The 15,921-nt window shown below is 36.2% G+C and overlaps 1 protein-coding gene across 2 annotated transcripts in view; it reads left to right on the forward strand.

Moving 5' to 3' along the window:
* The window catches only part of pik3r6b (phosphoinositide-3-kinase, regulatory subunit 6b), a 29,751-nt gene that overhangs the window by 8,026 nt on the left and 5,804 nt on the right, over positions 1 to 15,921 (forward strand). The window contains exons 2-16 of one of the 2 annotated variants that reach the window (XM_017705678.2): positions 3,942 to 4,031; positions 5,709 to 5,813; positions 5,980 to 6,071; positions 6,808 to 6,876; positions 7,054 to 7,186; positions 9,263 to 9,332; positions 10,497 to 10,680; positions 10,798 to 10,939; positions 11,037 to 11,123; positions 11,949 to 12,369; positions 12,774 to 12,873; positions 13,710 to 13,829; positions 14,062 to 14,172; positions 14,858 to 14,972; positions 15,076 to 15,143. In XM_017705678.2, coding sequence (XP_017561167.2) covers positions 4,019 to 4,031; positions 5,709 to 5,813; positions 5,980 to 6,071; positions 6,808 to 6,876; positions 7,054 to 7,186; positions 9,263 to 9,332; positions 10,497 to 10,680; positions 10,798 to 10,939; positions 11,037 to 11,123; positions 11,949 to 12,369; positions 12,774 to 12,873; positions 13,710 to 13,829; positions 14,062 to 14,172; positions 14,858 to 14,972; positions 15,076 to 15,143 — 1,830 coding nt within the window. In that variant the 5' untranslated portion in view covers positions 3,942 to 4,018. Of the gene's footprint in view, positions 1 to 3,941; positions 4,048 to 5,708; positions 5,814 to 5,979; positions 6,072 to 6,807; positions 6,877 to 7,053; positions 7,187 to 9,262; positions 9,333 to 10,496; positions 10,681 to 10,797; positions 10,940 to 11,036; positions 11,124 to 11,948; positions 12,370 to 12,773; positions 12,874 to 13,709; positions 13,830 to 14,061; positions 14,173 to 14,857; positions 14,973 to 15,075; positions 15,144 to 15,921 lie in introns of those variants that run through there. The other variant, XM_017705680.2, reaches the window with a different exon arrangement.

The following is a 15,921-nucleotide window of genomic DNA, read 5'->3' on the forward strand; positions in this document are numbered from 1 at the left end:
GATCACTGTTGTTGTTGTTGTTTTGGTTGTTGGATGTATACAGACTTGTGTAAAAATTCAGGCGCCCCTTGCTCCTGTTTGCTATCCTTGTTGTAAGTGAAAATACACATCCTTTAAGTGGGGAACCCACTTTAGCACATTTTAATACACAGTTACTGTTTATTTGCTGAATTAAACGTACTGCAGCCCTTGCAAAAGTTATGCAATGTTTCAGATTTGACTTTTTATAGAAATTGTGCACACATTTCTGGAACAATCCATATTTCAATGTTAACCTACTGTCATTTCAACATGTGATTTGACCAGGGGTCTTTAAAATTTTGCAAACGACCGTATCAAAATAATAAATAACTTTCACCTTTATTGGACCTTATGTAATATAGTTTGTATTTAAATATAGCAATAATATCTTTATTTAGCACTTTGCATAATGGTGGCAGCTCAGAGTGCTTTACAGACAGCTGATAGTGCTTAACATTAATAAAAGAAACTATGAGTATTCATTTTAAACCATATAAGACAATGACACAGATCAAATTAAAATGATAAAGACCAAAGAGATTTTCAACTTCTTTAATGCCATGGAACCACTGGTGGTTCGGGAACGCACTTAGTCATATTCTTTACTTCATAAATTTCAGATTTCATGAGGTACATTCAAAAGGTAGGTGTTTTCTTTCCAATCAATAGATGGGTAATGTCATTTTAAAACATTATAAAAAACGAAGATGAACTCACTGTTTTTTTCTACTGAAAGTTCACCGATTTTACCACAAGTCTGATCTATAAGATGGATCTCAGATGGTGTCTCTTCAGTGATGTGCAGTGTAAAAAATGATTTTTCTTTAAAAGAAATACTAAGTGTCTAAGATTTTTTGCTTTCAGCAGTAAATTGTAAACATATAGCAACTTGTGTATGATCATAAAACACATTTTCTGTTAATTTAGGGGAACTTTTACCAAAAAAAAAACAACAACATTTATTTCATGCAGAATCATTTGCCTTACGATTTGGGCATGTAAATTCAGATGGAAAAAAACTAAATATGCCCTGAAGAATTAAGTTCTAAAGTTAGAACTTAACTAATTTAAGTTAGTTAAATAGTTAAATTGTCTGTGCAGTATTTTCTCATGCTCTCTGTCTATATATAGACTATGGGCTGCAGCCCAGCTCGTCAGAGACCTCACTCTCTGCAGCAGCGGTCTCCAGCCATGGTCCTGGACAGCTGTCTTCATGCAGAGTTGAGTACTGACCGCAATCTGCTACACCTGCTATAGCTAATTAACTTATGTAGAAGTTTCTGATTGAATGGATCAGGTGTATTAGTGGTAGGTAAGTGAGAGGCAGCATGTTCAATGCAGCTTGCAAGTAAACTCTGAAGGAAGGAAGCTCTCCAGGACCAGGGCTGGAAACCACTGCACCACCTGTCCACCTGGTTCCCTCATTAGAATAATTGCTTTATTAGGGAGATGAATTCATTAGAAGTCTAATTGTGACCTGAGAGACCCCCAGCTGTAAGCCTGAGGCCATCTCTATCAGTGATAGTGTGTAGTATAACAATCTCCATCAAGCTTTAATTGTACAGCACAAAATGCTACAACTGAATGTCACGGCAGTAACTAAAGGTTTATTCTGTGCCCATTATAAAATGAATATATCAGGAACGTAGTTCTGAAAGTGAAGAACTGGAGTGTGACCCTAGGATTTAGCAGTTTAATAGAATAAAGGGAATGTTGCATTGTAGAGAAATTTGCATATTGTAATTTCTTTACAGTGGTGCTGATAAGAATCAGGGGTATCAGTGTCTACAACACAAAGGCACATTTGTATGCAAACGTTTTAAAAAGGGAGGAAAAAAAACATGAAATGTGCCATAACATTTGCACATTTTAAGTTATAATATATATTTTTTGCTGCAGATAAACAGTGATTGTACATTACCTTGTATTTAAGTGTGTTCTCTGTTAAGGATGTATATTTATTTTCACTTACAATATAAAAAATAGGGGTCTGGGGCACCCAAACTTTTGCTAAACCCTGAACTAAAAACAGTAATTAACCCTTGTGTGGTTTTTTGTTAGTCAGTGGGTCTGGAGGATCCTTTGCATTATTGGTAACAATTTATGTAAAATTATCAGATGTTTAAAATATCACAAGTGGCCAGCGTAGGGTTCTCCTTTAGCAGCTGTAGCCAGTCAGCAGCCTGTCCATGTTGTCCACCCTCACACACACGCACATACATAAACAAACACACACACACACACACACACACACACACACACACACACACACACACACACACACACACACACACACAAACAGCAGGCCATGTAGGGGGAGAACAGAGTGAAGGACACAGCACCTCCACAATTTCATTCCCCGCAGGTTAACCCCAACATCACCTGTAATATAAATGTAAAAGGTGTACAGTGTGAAGTCACTAGAAATGTTTTATTGCATATGATCTTCACAGAAAATGAACAAAGGCCAAAGAATCCAGGGTTGAAATAATTGCATCATTTTTTATTATTTTACCACACCACACAAGGGTTACACCGTATTTAGAGTCATAAGGGTCATCTTGGTAAGTCATGTCCTGCATTGCTTATAATGGTAAAATATTAGCAAATCAGGAATAATATGTTTCTTTTCCCTGGAATGTAAACAAAAATTTCCTGGAAAAAAAGGTTGGGTACTACTTTGCTGTATAATGCCCTGCATGTACCTTCAGGCAGCGTATTCAGAGCCATTCTGTGTATGAACTTTAGCTTTTAGAGGCATTAAATGTTGTGGATGGAGTCCTATCACCACCACTGTGAACAATTTTAACTCTAGAAATTTCTTATGAACAGGTTATTTTCCATCAAATGACTCCGAATGACTGTTTACATCTTAACTATTTAATCATGCATACATTTTGAAACATTAGCGCAGTCCCCTTTCAAGCAACAATGCAAAGAAATAGGCAGACTACAGCGGTGCTAATGAGCCACAGATGAAACTGTGCTGAGATCATAACAACAATTCATAACACATGCATAATGACTATTAAGTTTATTTGATTGATAACCAGATTAGAACTTTAAAATCTTAAAGCAAAAACAATGTTCCATTGGCCTGTATTGACTATCTATGTCATTATATGCTTAATGAATGATTTTGTTAATAGATGGGTATTATAGATAGATGGTGTGACTAGACTGCCACACTTTAAAATGGCATATTTGCTGTGCTTTTATACTTATGTATATACTTATTTATGTACTTATGTATTATATATATATATATATATATATATATATATATATATATATATAATGTTGTCTCTGTCCACATTTATCTCCATTTTTACTTTTCTGTACCATTTGAGCACGGTAGCTGTCCTTTTACATTGTGTGAATATTTATGGTGAATGGACCAATAGAAATGCTCCATCGCTTGAAATAAAATCTCTTTACATTCACTTTCATTGAAAGTAAAGAAAGTTTGTGCTCTGTCCTGCAAAAGAATTATTTTGGAGATGTTTATTTTTCTTTGGACAGCAACGATATGTAGTTACATATTTCGAATTTTCACATGACTGAAAAGACTGTGCACCCCCACCCCACCCCTTCTCCACCACTTGGCTGTCACCATCTTCTGCAGAGCTTCCTGTGTAAAGACAAGAATGCTCTTTCTGATTGTGTAACTTTCTGTCCTCTCTTGTCTGATATTCACTGATATATTTATTATCTCTGTTTAGGCAACTACCCATTTTCAGATAACCTTTTACAATGAAAGGTGAAAAGTGGATGTTCACACAGGATCTGTAGAACTTTTACCATGCTCACTGTCCTTACCCTGCTTACAGTGTTTACTGTGCTTGCTGCGGCTGCTGTACTTGTGAGTAAACCACATGAGCTCTCTGAAACCCAAACGTTCCTGTTTCCTCTGTTCACAGGTGTGAAGTCAGTTGTGTGACTGTGTGACTCATGTACCTCATGTCATGTGAAGCGTTCACTAAGCATCAGAACCCTGATGGAGACAACAGGTATGCAAAATAACGGGTAAGCCCTCCAGGGTCCCGCACTAATATCACTCTTGATCAAATTCTCTGCTGACCAGATGGGCCTAATCCAATCTGTAAACTGTAATATGATTATTATTAGTAGATGAGATCTAAGTTTTATTTTACCTTAATCATTAACAAGACAATGTTTTATTCATGAAATAGAAAAAAAGATTGTATATAATTATTTAATATAGGCTAATGAAAGAAAAAAAAATGTAAATTGGTAACCCAATTGTATTTTTTTTCCTTGGTGTTCTTTTTATTGCTCTTCAGTACAGGCCAATGATGAAAATAAAATAACATTCCAAACTTTTAAGTCCAAAAATTATTTGGTGACCACTAAATGTTATACAAACCCAGTTCTCTGAAGGCTGGGACAGTAAGTGAACTGGTAATAAAAACAGAAAGCAGTGATTTGGAAATCCTGCTTGATGTGTGTAAATAATAAACAGTAGAGGAAAACACGATGTTTAATGCTTTACATCATGTACTGTAAATCTGTTCCAAATTTAATGCCTGCAACATTACATACAATCATGTTACATTATTTTTAGCAACATAATAAACATTTCGGGACTGAAGACACAACTTGATCCAGTTTTGAAGGTGGAATTTTTTGCCATCCTTCTGTTATACATGTCTTCAGCTGTGCAACCTTACTGGATATTTGGTGTCATATTTTGAATAAGACACATTTTCAATAGGAAACAGTATTAGACTGCAGATAGGCCAGTCAAGCACCTATACTCTGAATATGCAGCCATGCTGCTTGGTGTTATGTTAAAATGATCATGGAGGGTCCTGAAAAAGACGTGGTCTGGAGGGCAGCATAGTACAGTCTTAACTTGTATTTGTGGATGCGGTATCGGGTGGTGAAGACTGATTATAGTTTATCAAATATTCTCAAGCCTATGTCACTGTGATATCCATCACAGAAGAATGCTGGTTTTTGCATTGCATACTGAGAGGTTGAAGGTCATCCTCATTCATTTAGGGTGTTTGACCTTTTCTAAGCAGAGAGATTTCTCTGGATTCTTTTGACCATATTTTTGGCTCTTTCGATGGTACTTAAAATCCTTGAAATGATTGCATAAGGAAAATTTTAACTGTTAGAATTTTTGCTGATTCATTTTTGGAAAAGAGATGAGCCTCAATCCATCCTTACTCAGAAAAGAATGAGGCCTTCCTTGTACATTCCTTTTATGCCCAGGCAGGACTGCCTCACCTGTTTAAGATGTCTTGAACATTCCACAATGTTCCTGGTTTGAACTGCTTCTGTCCCAAATTTTTATGCACAGCTTTACTTTCAGAATGAGCATATGTCCTAAACAATGTTCCAAAATATTCCAAAAAGCTTTTTATTTACATTTTATGAAATGCATTTGTGGTTTGGTTTAAATTAAAAGCTGTAATTATTTCAATTTGTTGCTTTATTCTTTTTAGCTCTAGTCTATTAACATTGTGTCAACCTACACCATAATATGCACTAATTCCAGTAAATATTTTCTGACTTTGAAAATGCCTGTTCTTTTTAGCTAAGAGGTTCAGCATTTGCTGCTAGCTGGGTTCTTCTTATATATATGGCATGTCTAGGATACACAGTGGAAAATGAAAACTGTGCCAACTAACCCTGCTGTGCCCTAACTGTCTTTGCAGCTGCTGGTATGTCATCAGCTGTAGAGTCTAACCTCTATCGCCGTCTTCATGCCATCCTCAGAGAATTGGAAACTGACACTCAAGCCGGCTCAGCTTGTAATAAAGGTACCACTAAGTTGTCTTTAACACAAAATTGGTTGGCAATTAAAAACATAGTATATGTGATGTGGCTAATAACAATAATGTGAATAGCAAAGACAACACTACTTGATCTCTCAACAATGCATTGTATTAACATGTTTGAGTGTCAACATATCGTTTTTTTGTCAAGGGATGCTGAGATGGACTCTGCATAAAAAGGTGGAGAACAGTCCCTCTATTAGTATCTCTATGTTGAGGGTACTTGTTAAGGAGCTTGAAAAGGTTAGTCCAAAGCCGGTCAGTCCCTTAATCTTTCTTTTGGGCATGGAGCCTTTAAATAAAATAGGTAAATCAAGTAACAAAAAATACTTAGCTTTTGCCAACTTTGCTGATTCATTCGCAATGTTTAATGTTCTGCCTATATGACTCTAATGTTCAGCAGGCAAAATATCACAAGACACTGACTTTGTTAGGATCTAAAACCATATAAGAGTTTTGGAAGTGACATCTTGGATTGTCAATATCTTATAACTGCACCAAATGAAAAAAGAACCATATGATTTTAAGCCAATAATATGTCAGAGGTGGGCAACTCAAGTCCTGTAGAGCGAAGTTGTGCACAGTTTGGTCATTTTCATGGTCAAATGGGCCTGATTTAATTGACCACTTATTTACATTAACCACTACCAACCTCATCTCCTTCTTGCCCTCCTTCCCTTCTCTACCCCGCTATTACCCTTTGGCCTCCTTTAAGGCCTGACTATGTTTGTTCTATGTACCACATTATTTGTAAGTCGCTTTGGATAAAAGCATCTGCTAAATGTAATGTAATGTAATGTAATGTAATACCTGGAGTTCTATGCCTCTGCCTTGTATCATAGTGTAAAACCTCACATTACATCAAACGTCCATAGTTTACCTGCTTTAATTGTAGATAACCAGAGAGAAACAGATGAAGTAGAAAAACTGTAAATTTGTTGTGAGAGTGTCTGTGTAGGCTGAACTATTTTTATTTCAGGCAGAGAGAATTGACTGCAAAATTCGTATCATCCCTTTGCTGCATACATTGGCCTACACAGTTATTCAGGTCAGTTTCCTTCTTGGTCTTAAAAAAAGCTCCTGTCAAATCTACAAATATCGTTACTTGCTGTATAATTTTTTGTTTTTTGTGTTGACTCTCCAGTAACTTGCCAAACTAAGAAAACAGACGTTTGTTTGTTGCCTGATAGACATGCAGCTTATCAGTTTTTGCATTTCTTGGCAGTCTGCTCATGTTCCAGATGACCTAAGCGAGAGGATTTATGTCTGCCTGAATCGGCTAGTTACACTACCTGAGCCTTACTGCTCAATAGGCCTCAACTATGCTAAACTCCTGAAAATGGAGCGCAACATACCAGGTAATCATTTCAGGAATTTCAGATGAGATGGTGGTGTATCAATATATTACTGGAAAATCCTTGATGTGCTGTTACATCCTTCTTATTGTTGATGGTTTTCCAATGAGACATTAAATTGAAATAATGTACCTCACAGCTGTTTGTGCAAATAACAGTAACAGCAGCCATATCATTAATACAACGAGGAAACTGCTAGTCAACAAGGCCATGCAGGTCATATCACTCTAGTAAACAGTTTAGGACACTATAGAAAGTGGGAGTGAGCATATATATATATATATATATATATATATATATATATATACACACACAATAAACTTTGATATACAAAGTATATGGAATGAACATTGATCATTGATATATACAATGAACATTGCTAAATAAATAAATAAATAAATAAATATATATATATATATATATATATATATATATATATGGAATGAAAATCACAGTTGAAGGGTTGATGATGGCCAACAAAAACTGCATCAATAAATGAGCATTAACAAACTGCAGGTGGAGCATAAAAGAAGGGAATTCTGATGAAGGGACCAGTATATATAAACAGTGATCCCTTGGACAGAGTGGTCTGAGAGTGGCTATTGTATAAGGTGAAGCTACAGATGGGTGGAGCTTCAATATGTACATAATTTGACATGGTGCAGAAGAAGCGTCAGATGAGGCCATCGTTTCTGTTTTGCTTTTAGTGAGAGCAAGGGAAAATCTCTTTCTTCTGATGGCCACCAAACACAAATGCACTCTCACTAGCTCTGCACACAATAACAGAGTAAACACATGCACATATTGTAACTGAAGAACAACAACATAACAACATTAACAAACATCTGAACAAAACATTTTATGAACTATACTATTCCATTTTTTTAATCTCAATGTGTGATCCATGTATATCAAGGTTCATTCCATATATATATCAAATGTCATTATACATATAGATCAATGTTCTTTCCATATATATCAAATTTCATTGTATATATATATCAATGTTCTTTCTATATATATATATAATATTTCCTGTTTGGCTTGCCATAATATATATGACAAGCACTTGAAGCACTTGGATAAAATGTAAGTAGCCATGGACCCTGGAATGCCACAAGTTTAAGCAGGAAAGTAAAGCAGAAAAAATTACTGCTATATGAGGTAAAAAGACAGTACAAAGTACAAAGATGACACGAAAGTCTGATATAATACGTATCAGTCTATTACCTACAAATCAGGTCTGTAAAAGAAAGCACTGATTTTTAATATGGATTTACTGAGTCCTTATGACTAACAGATTTTTTTTATTTACTGTTTTGCATTGCATACAGTAAGTATCACAGTAAAATTTAATGTACTTACTACCTACTTACTCCTCATAATAACCAAACTCCTCAGTGTAACAGTTGCAATCTGCGGGCCATTACAGTGTAACTCAGTAAGAATGTCTGGGTACTTACTATCATTTTAGTACAAAATAATTATGCAGCAATATAGAGTTTTACTTGCACAGTTTGACCCAGTTAATGTCTCAAACCTGTTGGACATTTCAGTGTAATTAAATTTCAATAATTACATTTAGTATTAAGTATTTTAGTATTTTAGTATTTGAGTACTTAGAACTTTGTTCCTCATACTCACCTCATTAGTAACTACAACTTAAAAAGCCTGTGAAGAAAACCTGTCCAGTTGAACTTTACAGAATGTTGGCAAAATCAATATAATAACTTAATTTTGTTTATATTGTTCAAATATAATATTTATATTTTATATTTATATTGTTTATATTGTTTATATTGTTCATATATATATATATATATATATATATATATATACAATTAACTAATGTTAGCATTTGTTATTGTTGTTGTTTACAAAAGGTTTAGTTTCAGTGTGCCACAAATAAAATAAAAATAAAATTCTTATAGTATAGCTCTTAAACTAGAAACTCAATGCAATGCAACAACTGTAGCAGTCAAATGTATTCATTTATGTTTAAAATGGATTTCCCAGTTAGCACATCTGCGCTGTTTATCATGTGGTGGTCTAACAGGTGCACTCTCTGATTGGTTGCAGGCGCTTTGTATCAAAGGCGGGTCATTGCTGAACACAGCCTAAAGAATGAACACTATCCCCTTCATGAAAGGTGACAGCCTAACCAATCTTTGTTTTCTTTGGTTTTATCCTTCTGTACTTTTATCTCTTCATCATTCACCATTTCATCATTCATCCTCATTCATCTCATCACCATTAGCTTTGAATCCGGTTAGACTTTTATTATGTATGTCTCTGGACACAAGACATATCAAACTTACAAACAAAGCCTATAGAGTTAGATGCAAAAATCGGAATACCGTGAACAGTGAAATTCCATGTTTTCTTAAATTTCTATTTAATCGAACATTTTGGAAGAAATAATTTTATTTATTTATTCATTTATAAACTCCAGTTAGCCTTTGCATGGTATTCAAATTTCATGATGAATGGACCAATAGAAAAGAAACAAATGTAACTTTGTAAAAAGTCTTGTTACTTCCATTAAAAGTTAAGATTTTTTCCTTCTACTGTAAAGTTGTTCCAAATATATATATATATATATATATATATATATATATATATACATATATATATATATATATATATATATATATATATATATATATATATATATATATTTACGGCCTTTAAACATCAGTTTGGAAAATCGTGGCCATGCAAGTAGATCGTCATCTATCTAATCTTCTCAGAAATATCTCCCAAAACAAGGAATAACTAATAAATGAATAACAATAGCAATTTTGACTGGAAATGAAGTAAATGAAGGGCGGTCTCTGACTTCTGCACAGTACTGTAGAACATTGGCAAAACATCTTAGTCCATCCAGCTTCTATCGGCATAGAAGGGGAGGTTTGTTGGGTGCAATCTATAGTCTGAATTGACATCATAAACCACAAATGTCACTGATGCGACCAATCACACAGCAGTAAAGACAAAACAGTAGTGGCTAAATATTAATGTGATTAGAAAAATATCACTAAATGTCAGATTCAGCATTTATTACTTCTACCTTGCTAAACCAAGACTTGATGTCATTCAGTGATGTTAGCTCGCAAAGTTTACCATCTCAGGACCAAGTGAACCATGCAAGGTCTAAACAAGCAACGGTGCTGTTTATGACTGTAGAAGTAAAAGTACTGTCCTTTGAAAATACTCAGAAGTGCAAATCCAGCGCAAATACAGTAACTGAGCAAATATAACTAGCTACTTCTCATCTGTGTATAATTTAACCTTCTCTTCCTGGCTTGCACAGGGTGTTTGTGTTTGTGGACCAGGCCGTGTTTCCTCAGACTTTGCTGGATGCTGTTAGGGCTGATGTGCAGTATGGAGCTGCAGACTGGGACACACTGAGCCACAAGCGCAGGGTCCTACTGCACACACTGCAGGCTGGTCTTGGGAAACAGTGCCATGGACGACAACTAGCAGAGGCCCTAGAGGTCTGTATAGGTTTTAAAACGAGGCTTTGAGGATCCTGAATGTCACAGCATTCTAAGCATTGGCCCTACCATCAGATTGTAAGTTTGATACTTGACGTTTATTTCTTCTTGTCACAGGAATTATGTGATGTAGAAAAATACTTCCAGGATGTTGTGGCCACTGTGGAGGAGAGAATAGAGGATGGAGGTTCAGAGCGTGACCAGTACAGTACAAGATTACAGCAGCTCTACCATGACATCCTCTCCTCTACAGGCAAAAGTAGGTAGAAATGTCTTAATACCATTGTGCAGATTTTCAGCATGATGCTGACTATGTTTCTACATACAGTATGTTATCGCACGTTCTCTCTGTTCAGATCCATCAAGTCCTACTAATCTGATTGGAAGTACACTGCCCAGTCCTGAGATCAGCTTCCATGTCTGGACAAAGGAAGATGAGATATGTGAGCTGCATTACCAATTTTTACCATGTCAAACATACATATTTTTTGTTTCAAGACTGTTTGTAACATGAACTCCAAGCATAGTGTCACGATTGGCCCCTCCCAGTCATCCATGTGCTTTTGTTTTCATTGAATTCTTCCCTGTCCTGCCCCCTTGTTTTCAGACTTTGCCCTTGATTGTTCTCACCTGTGTTGCCCACCTGTGTAGTGTTAACCCTCATTGTTTCCCTGCATTTAAGCCCTGTGTTTTCCCCTGTGAGTTTGCTGGTATTTGCATTGTTTGATGTATTCTCATGTAGCGTTTTCTCCTGTGGTGTTTTGTTTATTCCGGCTTCCGTGTTGTTTCCAGTCTGTGTTTAGCTGGGTTATGTCTGTCCCTCCCTTTCTCTGTGTTGGCTCTGTGACCCTGGACTGTCTTGACCCTGATATTGGATTTGCCCATAATAAATCTCGTTCATCTTAGCATTTGCGTCCGCTTCATCATCGCTCCACATAGCATATATAAACTTTATAAATATTCATTTTGTCCAACTTAACCTTTAGATTTATATCGAAAACCATGGCCCATTGCCTGTTTTATTTCCATTATCACAGGATAAAGTAAAGAAGAGTGGTTGGTTTGCTAAATAGTGGTGGCATCATATCTCCAAACGTAGCAGGGCAAAACTTGTTGGTTCAGCTGAGATTGCAATGTATATTCCTTGTATATGAACAAGGAAGCCAGCAAACTGTGCTGGATACTGGAAATGAAGAGACCTGGTATAATTCCTATTAATGATTGCTTTGTTGGTATAATCTTGATTAACCTTTGACTTTCTCAAACAGGGAACGAGTTGGTTAACTTCGCTCTGATGGTAAGCCCTGCCGAGCGAAGCTCTGTGTACCTAGATGAGGACGAGGATGCCAAACGTGCTTCTGTCATCTCTACTGTGTCTATAGACAGTGGTATTGAAGGAGACCTGCCTTTAAATGAGTTCGCCTCCATGATGGTGGAAACCCCTGGTGAGCTGGAGGTCCAGGAACAGCAGAGAAGCTCACAGTTTTTCAGGAGAGCATGTGTAAGGTGGCCAAAGGCTGGAAACAGGATGACTCTAATGATGGAGGCCATTAAGGAAAGTGGAATGACGGCAGGAGGTGGAAGTGGGGGCTCACTCCCAAAAGAAGAGAAAAACTTCACTGCTCGCCTGGTTGTCATAGGTGATGATAGCACTCTGGGCAGACTGGGCAAGGCCTATCACAGTATACGGTATGAAGGCTTTAATGTATCCTTATTATCTGGATGCTTTATCTACATTAAAAAATCGGTCGATATTAGTAACCCATAGTATTGTCAGTATCGGTCAATAATATCGAGCATAGTTTTCATTCATTTTAATTGCATTTTTGCTGTGATTTAGACTCCCAGTGATGGAGCAAAACAGTTTAGACAGATGTGCCACTGGACGACTCAATATAAAACACTATCCGTTATGCTAACAATACAGGCTGAGCAACTATATCTGAACACAAAGCATCATATTGATTAGTGTTAAAACAAACTAAATGAATCAAAATATATACAGGAGTGATTTTCTCCAACATTCAATATAAACAGAGTTTTTGTTCAGTATAAATAACATTTTTTGTCCTTCTTGTTCATAATGTGTGCAGAAAGAGGGAGGCACGCCATCTTTTTCTGACAAAGAGAGTCAACTTGGAAATATACTACATTCCAGTCTCTAGCCAGCCTCTTTCAACCTCTCCAGCTCAGGTGATTGTTCACTGATATATTAGTTTAAAAAATAACACATGCATTAGCATTGAATAATATATTTATAAAGCATTATTTGAACTTTATTTGTACTATTTACTGCAGCATTATTATATTCATTACATAGACCCCCTACATAGAGGCTTCATAACACAGGCATAAGTATTTAATAAGGTAATAAAGCAATATTTGAATATTTATAAACAGCTTATACCAGTTGTACTGGCATAAGTGGCCTTAATCTGACATGTCAGTTTATGAAACTATTATGAAGTATATTTCCCAAGTAATGGAATATTTATAAACATCTTATGCCTTTTGTACTGACATAAGTGCCCTTAATCTGACATTGTCAATTTATAAAACTGTTATGAAGTATATTTCTCAAATAATGGATCTTACATGGCAGAGGCCAAATTAAGAGCACCATGTGTCAGTTCTATGGAGGACTCTGGTGCCCTTGAACTTGCAAGTGCTTGCAGTTATACATATTTTCCTCTATATGAAGACACATATACATACAAAACTTTTACCCTTGCTAAAAATACTACATGAGGAAAAAATAGAAGTCTATATTTCTGCTTGTGTTCAAAAGTACCTTTTTAAATGTACATATGTGTCAAAAATACTATAATTACAGTTATGTTAGGTCACGTATGTCAATACAATGTCATAGGCTTGTCATAAATGTTTTATCATATATAAGCCATTTCTTTATAGACCCATTATGAAGTGCTTATGCATATGATGCAAAGTGTCTATGACTTTCTGAAAAACTCAATGGCAAATGAAAAACTTCAGGTAATGTGCATCTCAAAAAATCCTCTGCATTTCAGGAAAATATACCAGGCCTTGTAGATATGCTTACACTAGCAGCATCTTTGGGAAAGGTAGATCCTTGGTACGAATGCAACATCAACAGTCTAGGAGGCATGATCCTGAAACTAGCTGAAATGGTAATTGACTTTTTTGGAAACTCTTTTCTTCTTCATCCAGTGTCTATTTAGACCCAAAACCAAGTGGATGGATATTATTGGGATGTATTTAATCAGGATTGTTATATTAGAACAAACCACAATTTGTTGTACATATTTGACAATATAATGTAACACCATATGACAGCAGAATGCTCTGAAGTGTGGTCACTCACTCTGGAAACCCTTTATGTATGTGGTCTCTGGATTGCAGCATTCCAGATGTGGTGGATCCTCTGAGCAAAACACCTTTCTTCAGGACATCATTTCATACTACACTCGCACAGCACAGCAACCCATCCAAATCCCCATCTACTCTGTCAAGGTCAGACTGCAATGTTTATATATGCAACATTTAATATCTTATAAGGGTGGTTTGCTTTGGAGAACGTAGAGAAAGAGCTGTGCATTTAAAGTGTGTGCTCTGTTTGCTCAATGGAATTCTTGTTGTGTTTAAGTCATAGTAACATGTACAAGGAGCATCCGCATTACAGTTCATCACCATAGTAGAGACTGAGGACAACAAAGTAGGATGTCATTGTATCACCAATATTAAATCACCCCAAAATACTCTGCAGAGCATCACAGTGTGTTAAAAGACCTGAAGTTCCAAAATACTATTCAGAAAAACTTCAGTGCATGGAATCACATCTATCTGTGTGCGACCGTGTTTCCTATCACTGTGTAAAAGATGCACAAAGCTTTTTTTTGTTATTGAATTGCTCAGAGCTATTTGACTCAGTAAGTGTTTATAACAGATAATTCAACAGTTTAAGAGAAACAATAAAACCTGTCTAATGTGTTAAGTATATTTCTATTCAAGTGTGTCCTTGAAATGTATCTTCATAACTACATAACTGAGGTCTAGAAAGGCTGCCCTGTTTGGCCATTTTTCAAGCCAGTGCTTGTGTTGCAGGAGGAATAATTCTCACCGTGTCCATCTATGACCCAATGCCACATTTAAATACAAAGCTGTATGTATATAACCAGTCCACTCTTCCTGTGTCTAGATGTCCTTCCCTGGCTTGGATCCTAAAATAGTGGAGGATGTGTTTGTGTGTCAGTTGGACATTGACTTCCCAGAGTTCAGGCCTTTCAGACCTACATTAAAAGACACAATCAAAGGTACGCATGATTTCAATAGCATTGAATTGGTGCTAATTGTTGAAGATGGCTTGCCTTGTTTGCCTAAACACCAGTGTTTAACTGCTTATGTTCATTTTTAAAGGATCGGTGCGCTACAAGAAACACACACAAGACGAAGGAGGAGTAGTCGTGTCTGTCATTTACAGAAGGGTTACTATCATCCTCTGTTTTCTTGTAAATATAGCATGAGCCCTAAGAGTGCACTCTTAACAAACGGTGCCACGAAGAATTTTTTGAGTGATACCATAGCGAAACTTCCCTAAAGAATCCTGTTGACCTTGTAAGATCTGTGAGTATGAACAGCCTTTTAAAAGCTTAAAGAACCTTCACACAATATAATACTTTAGAAATATAAAGGTTCTTCCTAGAACATTTACATCAGTGGAGGTTATTTAAAGTGGTTCTTCACACTCAGACATGTCATTTACAGAAACGATTCCCAGTAGCAGCTGTTCTCAAGCCAGTCTTCAGGGATCACCAAGAAGTCCAGGTTTTTTTGCTCGGTCCCTAAATGTTGCAAGTTAGGTTGCCTCAAAAATCTGGGGCTTCCTGAGAGCCATTTTGAGAACCACTACTCTAAAGAACCATCCATTTAAATGGTTCTTCTATGGCATCGTGAAAAAGAACCCTTTCTGGCATCTTCGTTGTTAAGAGTGTAGATGACTGTTCATTGGTCATAACGCTTGTTGTAGCACTTTCCTTAAAGGGTGTCTACATAACACATTCATAACATCTTACATAAACACTTCATAACAGCTTCATGAACATTTAAATCAGCATTCGTAAAGTGTGCGTGTTTTACTTGCTATACTGTGTCATTATACTGAGGGTCATTTTTCAAAATAAAAGTTTTTGTTTTTTATCGAGAAAAAGTTTATTATTATCAGTAAAACAGGTTATTTATGGACAGCCAAATTAAAAATGACCT

The sequence above is a fragment of the Pygocentrus nattereri genome, chromosome 14, assembly GCF_015220715.1.
Source record: "Pygocentrus nattereri isolate fPygNat1 chromosome 14, fPygNat1.pri, whole genome shotgun sequence".
NCBI lineage: Eukaryota > Metazoa > Chordata > Actinopteri > Characiformes > Serrasalmidae > Pygocentrus > Pygocentrus nattereri.